The 16,837-nt window shown below is 38.0% G+C and overlaps 1 protein-coding gene across 6 annotated transcripts in view; it reads right to left on the reverse strand.

Annotated features, from left to right (window-relative positions):
- Nucleotides 1-16,837, reverse strand: part of myrf (myelin regulatory factor) — a 63,092-nt gene that overhangs the window by 20,279 nt on the left and 25,976 nt on the right. For 3 of the 6 annotated variants that reach the window (XM_079810238.1, XM_079810235.1, XM_079810236.1), the window contains 10 exons: nucleotides 13,251-13,341; nucleotides 12,846-13,121; nucleotides 6,394-6,455; nucleotides 5,290-5,512; nucleotides 4,196-4,296; nucleotides 3,998-4,112; nucleotides 3,432-3,627; nucleotides 3,259-3,335; nucleotides 3,061-3,171; nucleotides 1,760-1,850 (listed from right to left, as the gene is read on the reverse strand). In XM_079810238.1, the coding sequence (XP_079666364.1) occupies nucleotides 1,760-1,850; nucleotides 3,061-3,171; nucleotides 3,259-3,335; nucleotides 3,432-3,627; nucleotides 3,998-4,112; nucleotides 4,196-4,296; nucleotides 5,290-5,512; nucleotides 6,394-6,455; nucleotides 12,846-13,121; nucleotides 13,251-13,341 (1,343 nt within the window). Of the gene's footprint in view, nucleotides 1-1,750; nucleotides 1,851-3,060; nucleotides 3,172-3,258; nucleotides 3,336-3,431; nucleotides 3,628-3,997; nucleotides 4,113-4,195; nucleotides 4,297-5,289; nucleotides 5,513-6,393; nucleotides 6,456-12,845; nucleotides 13,122-13,250; nucleotides 13,342-16,837 lie in introns of all 6 variants that reach the window. The other 3 variants (XM_079810233.1, XM_079810234.1, XM_079810237.1) reach the window with 1 other exon arrangement.

Genomic DNA, 16,837 nt, shown 5'->3' on the forward strand with positions numbered 1-16,837 from the left:
CCAATAAAAACAAAAAATCTAGTAATTTTTGCTCATGGCTTAACTGAATCATCAAAGGTCAGCAGCACGACATTGGTCAATAAAGGTAGATTAAATGCAAAAAAATATTTGTTCTATTTAACATTTATATATTTGAGGTTTGAGTACTCTGATTTTGCATTTGACTGATTTTATTCATTTTAAGGAGTACAGAATCTTTATTGTGCAAGTGAGATAAATAAATGCTCACATTTAGTCTAGAACTACAATAACCATCATGTTTACACACAACGCCTTTCCTCTTATTTTTCACAACATGGGGGCAGGAGAGCTGTCAGTCAAATAAATGTGAAAAAGTAACTTGCGTTACTTTTTTGAAAAAGTAACTCAGATATTTTGTTGTAAATTTGAAAAGTAAAGCGTTACTTTACTAGTTACTTGAAAAAGTAATATTATTACGTAACTCAAGTTACTTGTAATGCGTTACCCCCAACACTGGTTGTTGGCAAGTCCTATTCGCACTAGCTCCGCCTAACAATGCCTGTTTAAGCCAAACAAGATTAAAAAAAGACACTTATTTCAATGTCTTCAGTGGTGTAGTCAGTAAAGTGTAAAGCTCAAGGATCTGTTTTGACACAGGTTTGAATCCGCCTTTTGCAGAGCTCGCTCTTCTTCCTTCTCACATATCACATCGGAAAGGCATTTACTTTCAATAAATAAATAAGAAAATTTTCTAAAAGTAGAAATAAAGTGCCTAACAAAATGTTTAATAATGATAAAAGCATTCATTGGGTAGGGTTAGGGGTTATCATCTATCGCTAAGAAATTATGGTATTTCCACTTAGTGTAAATAGCCGCTGCCTCAAAACTAAATCGTATATTTATAACCGTATATACTGGATGTGCTTTGTGCTATTAAACAAAAGATAAAATACTCACCCGTTTAAATTATATTAAATATAATTCTGTCAGGATCACTATCGCCAAAGTGATAGACAATTTGCATATAGTTTAGATTGGCGGTATGGTTCTGTTCTGGGAGAGCAGTGATAAACCCCCTAAGGGTAAACAGAACAGAAGCAACGATGCTCCAACCACATCCCGCCTCTTTGCCTATTTTTGGTTATCTGGGAGTGACGCGCTGCCAAGATGCTGGCTCCGCCCACTTTGGGCTTCAAAAATGCTCTATAGAAACGGGTGTCGTCACGGCACTCCATCCATTGTTTTATACAGTCTATGGTACAAGAACAAATTAATTTAAACGTTTATTTTTCAGATATTAGATATTTGTTCTTGTTTTAAGCATAAAGTCACTTAATTTTCTTTTTTTAGAAAACAAGCCTTGTTATCTTGCGTCATTTTGCTTCTCAATCTTAATAATGTTCAGATATTTGTACTAAAACAAAAATACTAAGAAAATATTTTTTGCAGTGTAATTAAGCACGAATATCACATATATTCATAAAAAAAATTAAGCCAGTTAATATGGTTCCATATTTGTTCCAAAAAAAAAAGACAAAAATTCTGTTAATCCGTATCGGCAAGTACAAAAAAAACTATGTATTTGCATCATACTCATTCTGGAAAAAGTGGTATCAGTGCATTCCTAATAAAGATTTATTATTTCTTCAGAAAAACTCAAATTGCATTAAAAAAAATGTAATACACACAAAAAAAACATTTAAATAAATAGGCAAGAAATCAAAAATAGAGGCAAACAAAGTCAGGAGCGATTGGAGGAGGTCGGTCAGACAGACACGACCAGACTGACAGCGGTTACCCTGACGATGATCCTCTCGGAGACGTGAGCCGCCACCGTGAAGCTCTGACTGTGACTCTGAGCCTGAAGAGCCACTACCAGCATGAAGTACCTACACAAAGACAAATTCAAATACTTTTAATGAGGATTTTCTGTGCTATTCTGATCTCACGTAATATCTATGGACAGATTTAGTGACTCTTTCCCGGTCATTTTCCGTCTTTCCACTGTTATACAGTAGGGGGCGCTATTATTAGTTCAATCCAATTAACTTTTATGAGTATTTAGAACTGTCTTTTTCTTTTGAGTTCACAAAACGGACACATTTTACGATTGTTTCGTTGTTTTGAGTTTTGTGAACTCAAACAGGTGTTAAAGGGTTAGTTCACCCAAAAATGAAAATTCTGTCATTAATTACTCACCCTCATGTCGTTGGACACCCGTAAGACCTCCGTTCATATTCGGAACACAAATGAAGATATTTTAGTTGAAAGCTGATGCTGAGAAAGGCTTCAGATAGGCCTCCATTGGCATTCAGTACATTTACACTCCCAAGACCCATAAAAGGCACTTAAAACGTCATTACAAAGTCCATCTCACCACAGTGACTCTACAATAATTTTACAATGCGACGACAATAGCTTTTGTGCGCAAAAAAAATCAAAATAACACCTTTATCCAGCTTGTTCTTGTCTTCCGTGTGTGCCTCCACGACGCATGCGCGAGAATATGACGCAGATCCGGCGTTCGGACACATGACCCAGAAGCGATTTGTTTACAAGCAGAGGAAGACGCGCGTGTCTAAGCTGTTGAATTCTACATTGATCGTGATTTAGGTCTCGGCGTAGTTCTGAAAATGGGGTTAAAGTGTGCATTTCATGGATTCCCGAACGCCGGCGCTACGTCATATTCTCGCGCATGCGTCGTGGAGGCACACACGGAAGACAATAACAAGTTAATAATAAGATAAAGGTGTTATTTTGATTTTTTTATGCGCACAAAAACTATTGTCGTCGCATCGTAAGATTATTGTAGAGTCGCTGTGGTGAGATGGACTTTGTAACAACGTTTTAAGTGCCTTTTATGGGTCTTGGGAGTGTAAATGTACTGAATGCCAATGGAGGCCTATCTGAAGCCTTTCTCAGCATCAGCTTTACACTAAAATATCTTCATTTGTGTTCTGAAGATGAACGGAGGTCTTACGGGTGTCGAACGACATGAGGGTGAGTAATTAATGACAGAATTTTCATTTTTGGGTGAACTGACCCTTTAATAAACAATAAACCTGGTTCGGTTTTCTTCATCACGGCCATATTTCATACCTCTGGTCGGGGTTGGGCTTGCCTTTCTTTCTCATGTTATTGGCTGTGGTCTCGCTGAAGTGGAGGCGACCCACCGTTACCTTTGTAACCTGCTCTGGCGGCAATGTCACTCTGTAAAACAAATGGTTAACATTTATGCCACATGCCTCAAATCCACACGTGATATTTCACAGAAGCTCCCACAACTGTAAGACTTACAACACTGGTTTAAAGGGTCTTTTGCTCCGGTCAGACTGTGACTGTTCCACATTAATGGACTGATTCATTGCTTCCAACTGGAAGACACGTAGATAAACACATGCCACGTTATGCAAGAGTTTACAGAGATTAGTGGTAGTAGTTGTGACTGGTTTTCTGGTTGTTTGACTCACCTTGACCCCATTGAGTTTCAGGTAAAAGCATTCGATGGGCTGCAGCCCCTCGCCGGTCTTCACGTATTTGGGATCTCCTGGCATTCCGATGTACACGGTCACCTGGAAGTGGTTCTTCTTCTGACACACAAATGCATCATCAGCCAGGGAGAAGTTAAAACCCTTGTCTGCGTCCACCCTATAGGTAGGCATCGGACTGGAGAGGCAGAAAGAGAGAAAGAAAACAGCAAAAATGTCATTTATATTGATCTTAAAACTTGCTTTTTTTTTAAACCTTAAGTCATGCCATTTTCTCATGGTCATTCTCTCTCTGTTCATCCTCATTCCTCTCTCTTGTAAGCCAGATCTCTGCTCTTGCTCTCACTCCTACACACGGCTCACCTCATAGGAATTCCCTGGCCGCTACCATCCATCTCTCTCTCTCTCTTTTCTATCTCTTTTAGTACAGCCTGATACCGCCCTATACCCTGTTAAATCCCAAACACACACTTTCGCCCTCAGTGCATTTCTCATTCCTCTGTCATAAATCGAAGTGCAGAGGTGTGTAGGATGAGCGCAGCACCCACAGTTCTTTTCCATTGGAGTCGTATAACATAGTCCATTTGTTCTGCTGGTGCGCCTGCCACTTTATGCACTGATAGTTTGGATCCAGGTATGAGTTTTCTGCATCCTGCATCAGACCTGTGAAAGCACGGATGCACATACGTCATATAGTGCTGAAAATGCAATCGTGCTTGTGTACCTGTGTGTGTGTGTGTGTGTACCTGGCTCTTGCTTGATGATGCCCGTGAGTATCTGGGAGTTGAGAGTGCTGTTGGGAGAGTCTGAATGTTTTCTTTTCTTTGCCGGATGTACAGGAATCCCACTGGAGAAACACAAAGCATGCATTTGTTGATGTGGATCATTTTGACCTTTGACACTGCTGGTCCATCTCTTCCTCTACCGCAGTGGTTCTCAGCCAGGGGTCAGGGCTCACTAAAGGGCCTCAGCAAACTTTCAAGGGGGCCGCAGGATGACTTAAAAGCATTTTAATTAATAAATTATTGTTAATATATTAAAATAATCTAACTATAATCAAAATTTAAATGCTAAAAAAGACATTGTAAAATAAAATAAAATAAAACCAACAGACTGGGGCCCACTAATGACTTAAAAGCATTTTAGTTAATAAATTGTTATATATGTATATATATATATATATATATATATATATATATATATATATATATATATATATATATATATATATATATATATATATATATATATATATATATATATATATATATATATATAATTCTAATCTAAATTAAAATGCTAAAAAAACACTGATTGTGAGACTGCTGAATGCGACAAATAAAAAAAATACATACAGAAATAAATTAATTAAATTAAAATAAAATATTTTAGTTTTTATTCATTTTAATTTCTTGAAATAACAGGATGACTTAAATGATTTAAGTTCATTTATTATTAATATATTGAAATAATCTAACTCTAAATTAAAATGCTAAAAAAACGAAATCAAGATTAAAATAATTTTTTGAGATTGTAACAATAAAAAAAAAATGTATATATATATATATATATATATATATATATATATATATATATATATATATATATATATATATATATATATATATATATATATATATATAATGTATAAAAAAAAATGTTTTATTCATTTTAATTATTTGGAATAACATCACGCAAACTTCTTGTAAAATAATATATATAAAATGTATTAAAAGTTTAACATTTCTTGAAATCCCAGAGTGTCCTTCATTCTTATTGAAGTCCCCTAAGCTATGAAACAGCAACCTCTGTAAAACCTCTAAAATTCTCTGGTTCTTACTCTGGTCCTTGTGGATGTTGCAGGAGTTGATGTAGCATCTGACTCTGTTGAATGTCTCCGCCCCCGCCGCTGGTTGGACCAATCGGATACTGCGAGATCATGGGCTCTGGCTTAAGGTACATGTCCCGGTGCATGCTGGGATAGAGGGGGTGTGTGGGGAGAGGTGGAGGACTGGTCATGTGACACATGTTCTCAGGCGTCATTGTCCTGAGCATATGCGGATCTGGGATGGAATATTAAAAAGCAGACATTAAATTATATATCCTTAAATTAGATGTAAGTATCATCTGCCTCGGCACCATGCCAATAGTACACTTCACTATTAAGCACAAAACAATCCAGCCGTCAGCTGTGTTAAATAATTGTTTTTATGTCCACATTTATCGACATTTATGTATTTAAACTAAAATAATGTTTTTTCAACCTTTAATGCGATCGGCTCGCTATTTTTCTCAAATAACTCTGTCGTTTTTTTATCATTCAGGCAAGTGTTATACATCATTATAATCTGTTAAGTTTCTTCTTTTTTTGAGTACAGTCACAATAAAAACAAATTGTTGTACATTTTGGAAAATAAAGAAATCAAACAAGATGCGCGATCTGCAGCCTCTCTGTCAAAGACGTTTATTCAGATAGTCTTCAGAAAATGATCTCTAGCTTAGTGAATACTTGTCTCACAAACATGAGACAAATGTCTAAAGAAATGCTGAAATGTCAGGTTTTAAACACTGTAAACCAAATCAAAAACAAATATTCTGTGTTTATGTAATCCGTTTGAAAGCAGAGAGATGTTAGTCGTTCCTGAGTGGCTCATCATACACTAATGCGACCACGCCCACGAAGCGTGCGCTCTATTGAGATTCAAATACTGAGGCGACGCCCACACACACATCAGCTCAAACAAACACATCAAGAACTGCATTCCTACTTCAACTACATCGTTGATCGCAACTGATTCCACCGCTGTGTGTAAGTAGGCTAAGTTTACTCTGTAAGCATCTGTGAATATTAAACGCAAAAACCTGCGCGAGGACGCACCGAAGCTTTCTTTGTTTGAAGACTCCAGGGGGTTAACATTAAATCATTGAGGTGGATTGAACTTACCGTTGGCTTGCTGGGGTGAATACGGCTCTGAGCTGGAGTCAGGAGGGGACTCGGGTAGTGTTCTGCAATTAAACACAGTAAATACACAACATGAGTGATCAGGGTTTGTGGTTGCTATATGATTGCGAGTTATTCTGAGAGTTGAGATGTAGTTGCTAAGGTGTTTTTTCTTGTCTTGCGTGCAAAGAGTCATCCTTAAGTCTGCAATGCTAGCCTGGATGCCAGCCGAACTCAGCCCCGCCCACAACATTTGAGGTCGGGAAGTTCGGTCTGGGCTTGATCCGTTGTGGAGCAACTATGCTCGAACCAGAGCTGTTCGGATCAATCAAATTGTTAGGACGGGCTTTATACGATGATGGACAGATGATCAACAGTAACTAGGGGTGTAACGGTACACGTATTCGTACCGAACCGTTTCGGGTACAGGGCTTTCGGTTCGGTGCGCGTGTGTACCGAACGGTTCCGAATGCAATCTTTAATAGTTAACAGTCGGCTTGTTTTAAACACACTTCAATCCTAGTTCCCATTCAAACATATTAAGTATTCAGTCCATTTTATCACGAAATTCAAGCGATAAATGCCGTTTTGACGCTCTTTAATGTGACGACTGATCACTGTATAGGCGCGTCAAATCAAGCGGCCGCTGCGAGCGCGAGTGAACGCGATCATCTCTTCCAGAAGAATAAACATGAATTAATATCTTAAGGTATGTTGAGGATAACACTTACTGAAATGTATTATATGTCGTGTAATTGCTCAATCAGTGTTTCAATCGCGGAAAGACGTCAAACAGCTTGTAAACAATGTCACACAGCATCATTTACCTCAGAGTCAGAAGTCATTCAGTGTCCACAGCTGTGAGTTTACTATAGAAATCAACTCTTTCACTAAATATATGCACTATATTAGCCTATACATATGTGTGTGTATATATATATATATATATATATATATATATATATATATATATATATATATATATATATGTTTGCACAGAATGTGTTATTTGAGTGTTGATTATCCTATAACTAAACATGAATATCAGCTGAATATAGGCTCATAGTTTGGGCTCTGTTGTTAACCTTTAATATTATTGTAATAATGTGCAAGTAAGGACTCCCTAAATAGTTTACAGCATTATCTTTAAGAAACTTTTAGTTATAATTTAATTTATTTAAGGACAGACAACATTTTTTCAGTTAACCACTGTTTAATAAAAAATAAATAAAAAGGCGTTTTTTAAAACTGCTGTACCGAACCCTTACCGAACCGTGACTTCAATACCGAGGTACGTACCGAACCGTCAGTTTTGTGTACCGTTACACCCCTAACAGTAACGTAATCATGCATGTCACCAAAGAGCGCTTGGGTTGAACTTGTTTACTAAACGGAAAACTTGTTCATATATGCGTTCACCTTTACTATTTCTCACCTTACTATTTCTCTCAAAAATGATGGTCGTGTTGTTAAGTACTCTGTGTATCCTTAAATTCGTTTACAACATCGGCAAAGATCATTTACACTCGTCTTCTTCTACTTCTTCCAGCCTGCGTTCAGTTCTGTTGACAACTTTGCGTCGCTCAACATACGTCACTTACTCCGTTGCTCTGATTGGTTGTAGGTCTATCCAATTGACCTATCGGTAAGCCCCTCCCCTCGAACGCAGATGAGCCAATAGCAGTTGAGTATCAGTTGCGCCGGGACCGGAACTCGGACATCTTTAGGCTTCAGCGCCATAGAGAAACATTGGAAAATCCGAAGCTCTCATCGGTTTGATGGTGTTTATGCTACAAAAATGCTAAAATGTCGTGCCTGAGGTACTGTAACACTGAGTCCAGGGATCCTGAGAGGATTTTCTGTTTGTCATACTCTCGTTAAGTTACGATTAAAGTCCCTGCTAACATACAAACCGTAATAACTGTTCTCACGTCATGTACACTGTAGGTCAAAAACACGAAGGTCTACATTTCAGTGCCTCTCCATATTAAACTGGTTATATGTAAATTAATTTAATTTTAGATATGTTTAAGGTCTACATTATCTGTCCTACTAAGGAGGACTCCTATTTTGATGGGTATTATAGTCTACGGGTGGTGAAAGCAAGAGCTCGCACGCAGTTTATCGGAGTTGTTTTGTAGATCATACAAAGTTTACCAGTTATTAACTGCACCCCCGAAAAGTCATACGGTCTGTGTATATGTTTGTTTACTGTTAGTTTTATGAGTGTTTTTGTGTAGTTTGCTGTGTATGTTAATGGTAATAGAGATAGAGTTTGTGAATGAGACGTTAATGCGCTCTTCTTATGCTTTGTTTGTTCAGCTCTTACGATGATTTTTTTGGAGTGAAAAAGGACATAATAAACTTGATAAACCATCAGTAAAGTTTGGCCATCATTCGGACGGGATATACGCTACATTCTGTGTCCAAAAACATCTCGGGATAAGGTTTTCACACTGACGGCTGTCATTATAAGATATAGCAACTCTGTTTGTTTGTCCGAGTTAGCAACAGTAACTAAGGGGGGCGGGGCTTACCGATAGGTCAATTGAGTGCAGAGGCATTTTCTTTCCTGGTTCGGTTGAAACACCCCATAATCACAGCCCAATGGAGCAGCATCAGACTCATATTCTGACTAGAATCTGAGTATGACCACGTCAGGCTACTTCAATTCATGTCTGTGGGATGTTCTGTGAAAATGGTGCACTAGCGGCATAACAGCACACCTCTCCTCAAGGCCCACGATTTGAGGAATCATTCATGATGAGAGCACAAACGGGACAATGCGCACACTGAAGTCGGACAATTAAAAGTGATGCCTTTGCATGCACCGCTAAACATAGAAGCACTGTAGCGAATCAGTTCTTGTTTTAATTGGAAACCCATCAAAACGCTCACTAATGACATACCTGCTGCCTCCTTTTGGGCACCATTATAAAAGAGCATTACTGATTGCACAATTCCTCACAGGTTATCAGGCCTGACCCATTCATCGTGTGTCTCAGCGCTTATTCCCAGTTCACTCCTACGTCCGTCTTACTCAGCCTTTAGTAACAAACTGAGGGCAGTGTTGCCAACTCTCGCGAGACAAATAAGCAACAGCAGCTTCAAAAACAAGCCCAATATTATTATTATATTATTTATGATCAATTATTTATTATCAATAAATGAGCCGGCAACATATTAAACTGAAACCTCTCTGAGTTTGGAAAGCAAAAACAGGGCTAGGGCACAAAATATCCTCCGATCAGCTGAGAACAGAAGGTTTGGAGATGGAAAAAGAGAAAAAGTGACATGAAGGCCAATTATGGTAACTTAAACTTGCACAAAAAAAAAGGTTCTATATGGCACCAAAAAGGGTTCTTGGCTCGTAATCATAGGGGAACCTTTTTTAGTGCTATATAGCACCAATTTAGGTGCTTCAGCGGTTCTTCAGAGGTTCTTTGACTAAAGTGCTATATAGCACCACTGAAGAACCACTGAAGAACGCTGAAGCACCAAACTTTGTGCTATATAGCACTAAAAAAGGTTCCCCTATGATTACGAGCCAAGAACCATTTTTGGTGCCATATAAAACCTTTTTTTTTTAGAGTTAGGAGCAGTGAGTAGCGAACACACACACACTGCAAATCGTGCAAAAGACAAGTGCTGCAGTACCTACTGTGTACCTACTGTTAGTATTAGTATACTTGTTTTTTTACTATAGCCTGACGTGATTTTTTTACGCGACTTACCAAAAAAAGAAGCCTAAAGTCGTGTGTTATACGCGGACTTGACAAATATGACATCGGCCCTGTCCCAAATATCACCCTAAACCCTCTCGGTCTTCCTACGAGTCCGCACTTTCATGACATAACGGCGCTTTGATTGTCGGGAAGAAGTCCGCTGCGCATCGAGGCTGCATATCGACCTTAAAAGGGGTGCGCTCGTGAGCACCCTTCTGAGACCTAAAATGACAAATGGGACACCCTATGCTCTTGTGGACTTAACGAAGACGCGCACGCAGCGGCTATTGTAAGTCCACAAGACCGAAAGTGCACATGAAGTGTGCCATTTGGGACAGGGCCTAAAGGGGTAAAAGGCTCCTTTTGAGTTTATTTTCCTCTAAACCACTAGATGGCACACAAACTTGCCTCATCACTTTTCAAAACATCCGCTTTTCAAGATGCACGTGGAAATTTGTCTGATCTTTGATGCGATCGCGGGCAGCAGCGCAAAGTTGATTCTGTGCTTATTTGATCTAATATTTGACATTTTAAAAATGTAGATTTAAATGGATTTAAATAAGAAAATTCCTGAATATATTTTGAGACAACGGCCTTCTTAATGATTTTCAGTTTTTTTCGAGGTAATTAAAGCAACAGTTTGTCAATAACGGAAGGAAATGTAACAGTATGGTATTTGGGGTAAAAGCACAATAATTAACTTTAGGGATGCATCGGAACATTACGACAATGGAATCAGCCGATAAACGCTTAATATTAGTGCTGGGAAAATGAACGCGTTAACGCAGGCGATTAATTTTCTAATTTTAACGCATTAAAAATATTTAACGCAATTAACGCAGCGTTCGTTTTTATATAAATTTTTGCCCAGCGTTACATTATATGATCACGCTTCTTATTCAAGTAAATGCTTTTAAACCATGTAAGCGCGACAAGACAGAAGAGAACGAGCTGTATGTCAGTGTCCTGTGTGTGTGTGTGTGTGTGTGTGTGTGGCTGCGTCTCAATCCCTAGTTGCGCCAGTCTCGTGCACACATCGAGTTCTCTTTCGCTCTTGAACAAACAATAACAACAACACAGAGAATGTTGCCAAAATGCCAGTTTTGTGGAGTATTCTCATATTAGTAGTCTTAAATGAGTTAAATAATGTCTTAAATGAACGTGAGATAATGAGATGCGCAGGACAGCGCGTCAGATCCGCGTAATGTTCGGCAGCGGCCGATCTTAAAGTGACAGCAGCACTGATGATGTCTAACAGGGAAGGCCATGAGTAAATATAACATTTATCATAATGGGTTTATGTAAAGATTGTTTTAAGTTGACTTAAATTAAAAGTTGTTATTTTAAAGCCTAATAAATTTTGAAATTGGGAGCTTTCAGTTATACTGTAACGTAATGTCATTGATTTTTCATAGAGACATCAGTGATACTGGCCTTCATTCATAAAAAGATGCCATTACAACACACATTTAAAATATGCTGTCTTGTTTCTACATTAATTTGGAGAGTAACTGAAATTGATACAATATCAAAATATTAAAAACTTGCGATTAATTACAGAAAACAATGCGATTAATTAGTTGTTGTTGTTTTTTCCGATTCCCAGCAATACTTAAAATATAAAAATCCAAAATAGAAACATTAAAACCAAACATAAAATATTTAGGTTACAACTGCATCTGTCTGGGGTGAAAAATGACTGACTTTATTATTGTTATTGTTATTTTCAGCGCTTTTAATATACTCTTATTTATAAAAAAGAACTGTATTAACATTTATTTATCTTTAACCAGTATCCTTTCAGCGAGGAGACCTCAGAAATCTGAAACCAGAATGAAAAATAAAGTTTTTGCTCAAAATGGTGTTGATCCAAACAAAGGGAAAAAATAAATCGGTCTCGGCCAAAATGAGTTGAAAAATATTGGCATATCGAATATCTGCAAAAATCCAACATCGTGCATCCCTAATTAACATGATAAATAGTTTGCTGACTTTTCCATTTGTTGACATGACATGGATAGATTCAGATTGTAAATATCATATATTAAGTTGGGTGTCCATCTTAGAGATAATCACCATATTTAAAATGAAACCATCAGATTTACAAAATATGATATTTATCATATAATAAAATAATTTTTACTACTGTAAATCTATATTAAATTATTATGGGATCACCTTCAATGCTTTCAGAATCTTTACCTTTTTACAATTATTTAAAAGTTTCTATACTTTCAAAATATATTTCTATATTAACATTTCAATGACAGCATATTTATTGAACAAAAATGAATTCTTTTATCTATGAAAATAAACAGAAAATAGTTTAAATTTTCTAAAGTGATTGTTTTGAGCAAGTATTAAAACATATTATTTTATCTAAAGTATTTGTATCAATACTGTGTGTCTTTTGCCCCGTGTGTCTGTGGGGTAAAAGCCCCCCCTCGCCACCACATACATTTACACGATTCTTAAACAAAATAAACCACTTTTATGATTTATTTTCACACAAAATCTGTTGCTTCATAAATGTTCAGTTCAATAATATATCTTTTTTTCTGCAATCATGCTCTGTGGGCAAGCACTATAAGCAAATTTTTCTTAAGGTGTGCCTTTAGCCCCGTTGTACCCTATACTTTGGGTTTTACGCACCTGACGCATATTTAGGGGTGGACATTTTTACAAAAAATCATACAAATCACTTTGTTAAATGAATATTTGCCGTATTACCCGGGTGCGTACGGTCCGCGGTGGTCTGGTTTGACGTGTGGCTGTTGGGGTGTTTGGCTCTGCTGTTGCCCCAGGCAGGGGTAGTTGTGTCTGAGGTGGCCCAGTGGTGGTGGCGGCGGATAGGGATTCTGGCAGGACTGGGGCAGAGACGGGACGGCGCCCTGGCGCAGGGGGATGGGGGGGCTCACGCCACACCCTAACCCCCCTGAAGAGGATGCCCCGGCCTGGGGCGAGGGATACTGGGGTCCTGGGCCGCTGTGGACCTCTGTGAAACAACTAAAGGAAAACAAAAACAAAGCAAATCACCAGCTGATGGCCAATATGACTCAAAATAAGCACATCATCATAACAAATGTGCTGTACGTAGTGGTACAAACAGCCTCCAGATTACACACAAACTCTTACATGTCAGTGCTGTCGTCCTCTTTGCTGATGTATTCCTCCAGGATACTGGTGTCAATGTTTGTTGGCTCCAAAGAGCTGTTAATATCATGACCTGCAAGGGAAATAAAGGGAGAGAGACAGAAAAAGGTAGAAGAAGAGAGTGAGAGATCCTACGCACCGTTTCTACAGTGATAAAACAACAGTTTCACAACATCTCTTTCATGATTCATGTGGCTTGCAACACTTCTGATCATTGGTTTGCTTGTTTGATAGGCAGATTAATGACATGTGATCACAGATGAGGTCAATGAAAACATAAGCAGGTTAACTGTTAAAAGCCTGAAAGGTCTGTCCCTTTCAAAGAAAAGCGTTTTCTTTCATTCTTCATCAACAAAGTAGCTTTTCTCCTTGCCTCTCTCTCCTCTGCCCCCCTTCTCCACTTCTTTACCAAATCTCTCCAAATCTGCACCACATGACCCGTCTGCAATCTCGGTTTGCAACACCTGCTATACGTCACTCTCACCCAGGCCAACTGACCCTGCTCACTTAAGCCAAATAAAGCATCTTTTCTTGCATAATCTATGTTTCTCTTTAAGCAATTTACCAGTGTTATTTAATCAAAAAAGTATGTGCATGTTCTTTGGTTAATAAATGTAAAATTCAACGAATATCATCATTATGAATGAACCCATATGAATGTTATTTAAAGACCCACCAGGGCTCGACATTAAGCCTGTTCACACGCTTGTCCTTCGGACAAGTAAATCTGTCAATCACTTGTCCGAGTAAAATATTTATATTTTTTGTAAATATAATCTATTCTGAAGCAATATTCTCACCAGTTTTCAATCAGCTTTGACATATTTAAATATGCATATTTGTGATATTTTTACCTTTTTATAAAAGGCATTTTACCATAATCTTATTAAATATAGGATGTGCTTCAGCTTTCATTTTATATTCTTAAATTTGATCTATAAATTAAATTAGAATAAGACACTATAGGGCTATTACCAATCAAATTAAATAATTTACACTGAAAAATGACAACTGCATTGAATAATGTTATGAGATTATTTTTTAATATTTTTGAATATACAAATAAGAAATGTTGGAAAGATGAAACTAAACCACCAGTAGGTGGCAGCATGTGACCGTCTTAATGAGCGAGTCATTGAGTCGATTCAGTGAAACGGCTGATTCATTCCAGAATTTGGCGGTCGTTTACGAATAGGTCAATGAATCTTTGATTCAACCGATTCATTAAAACGCTGAATCATTCAGTAACACTCAAGTTGCTGTGAGAGCCGTTATGGTTCTGCTGTGATATTTGTTTGGAACTATTTTCGCTGCTGAAATAGAACAAAAACAGTCAATATTGTATCTAAAATGTAAGTGACTTAATGTTAATTAATTGTTTATGGAACTGGCGTATGAAATCAGTGTCATTTTCAGTCGTGATGGTTTTCAGGAAAACAACACTCTTGTTAGTGTAATGTTGCTTAACTGTATAAATATAAAAACTACACAATTTTAACCGTGTATGTTAACTGAGTTTCTGTGTGTGAGTGGCGCTCATTTGTTTTTGATTTTCTCCTCGAGAGGCTGCGCGAGCCTCAACAGCTCAACCTTCTCAGTTCGTTTTATAATATTATCCACTATCGATCGCCACTTACACTAACTGAATGCAGAATCATTATTGCACTTTGGTGATTCCCTAGTTATTTTTTGTTTTGACATTTTACTCAGGATACTTGTCCGTCGGGCAAGTAAAATTATTTTTCACTTGCCACTTCAAAAAATCCACTTGTCCCGGACAAGCGGACAAGCGTTAATGTCGAGCCCTGCCCACTGAAGTGCCTTGAAACGCGCAGCATTATTCAATGTGTTGACGTAATTTCCACTGGAACAGGAAGACAGGGCGGGACATATCGAACAGCTCCTCCCCTTTTTAAAAATAGCCAATAGCGTTTCGTTTACATCACAGCTCGTCCAGAGCTGTTGAGCTTGGTAAAGCCGCAGTTTCCTCCTAATCTCCTCCATATCGCTTTAAAATATCATTCTGTGCAGAAATCAAATGGGTCTGATACGTTTTCTGCTCTGCGGCGACTCGATCACATGATCCGATCTGAGCTGTCACTAACGTGAAACCAGACTTCATTCGCCCCAATGGAAAGCATATCTGAATCGTTCTGAATCTCCTCGATTAGTATGTGTAATGTAGAAAACAGTAAATGTGTAATGTGAGATAAAGCACATTAAAACAATGTGACAATCCTGATCCACCTGTGAATCCTCATGGATAATTACTGTGGATGTGAGTCAAAGAAATTATAAAATTTGCAGGGAAAAAAACAACACTGGCGAAATGTTTCGGGGTGTATGATTGGGATCTCCGCTCGGACAGTTTTATGAGTGTCTGCCAAATGCATAAATGTAAATGTGTGAACAAGTGACCGATTTCAGCCACAGCTTCAGCGTCTGTTTATAATGTAGGGGGCGGGGCTTCAGAATCTAGAGAGCATTTGATTGGACAGAAAATCAGATGAGTAGCTGAAGTGCAGAGTGATGTCGTCAAAATCACTGATCCTTATTGGCAGTGAAAGTTTTGAGCGCTTATATCTTCTAAAAGTGAATTTTGTCATTGTTTTGGAGCACATTAGCTTATAGATAACAGTAAGGCCAACATATTCATACTAAAAGCCAAAAAACTTTATAGAATATTTTTTTACATGAATCATTTTGTATTTTAAAATTATTATTGTAAAAAAAGAGAATAAAATAACATAATATATAAATAAAAGTTGTATAATTTATGGCCAATATAAATGTAAAACAAAAGCTGTAAATGTTTTAAAGCTACACTATGTAACTTTTCCGTCCACTAGAGGTCGCTTGTTCAAAATAAAGGCGTAGTTTGATGACGCCACGTTTGAGCGCAGAGTCTTGGGACATGTGGTCTTCACCTCACAGCCGGTGGAAAACAGTCAGGAAAGGACTCGGGCAGAAATCATGTTCATGGATGCGATTATTAACATTACTGTAGTGAAGCAGAGCAGGAGCGAGTGTTGTGGAGCTGAGGAACCGCTGGAGCGATTGAAGAGCGGGACTGTTATTATGGCACAGTCGCCGGCGGGACTTTTATTATGACACGGTTGCCGGCGCGACTTCCTCTTGTCCAGTCATTAGTATGAGGTAACGCAACTCTGTTTATCGTATTAGATATATCTGAGTGTGTTGAAAAGGAAGTTATGACGTTCGCTCGGCGGCTGCTATGACACTTGTTCACACTGCAGTGAGAGTAAAGTGTTTCACTGAATAAAACCGGAGACCGAGGGTGACGCAGATATGACGCAATCGACAGGCGACTCCCTCACACGCATAGCTCACACGTCCCGGTTCCTCCGTTAAAATAGCAATTTCTCACGATTTACAAATAGTTGAAAACATTAGGGATATTCTAAGTACTCAATTGAACAAAATATATAACACTGGCCTAGTGGTTTCTGGATATTTTACTGCAAAAATCCTACATAGTTCACCTTTAATGCACTTTATATATTCTTATGAAATGTGATTTACTGTATGTACAAGTATTTGTTTTAATG

Source organism: Gobio gobio (genome assembly GCF_949357685.1).
Source record: "Gobio gobio genome assembly, chromosome: 25".
NCBI lineage: Eukaryota > Metazoa > Chordata > Actinopteri > Cypriniformes > Gobionidae > Gobio > Gobio gobio.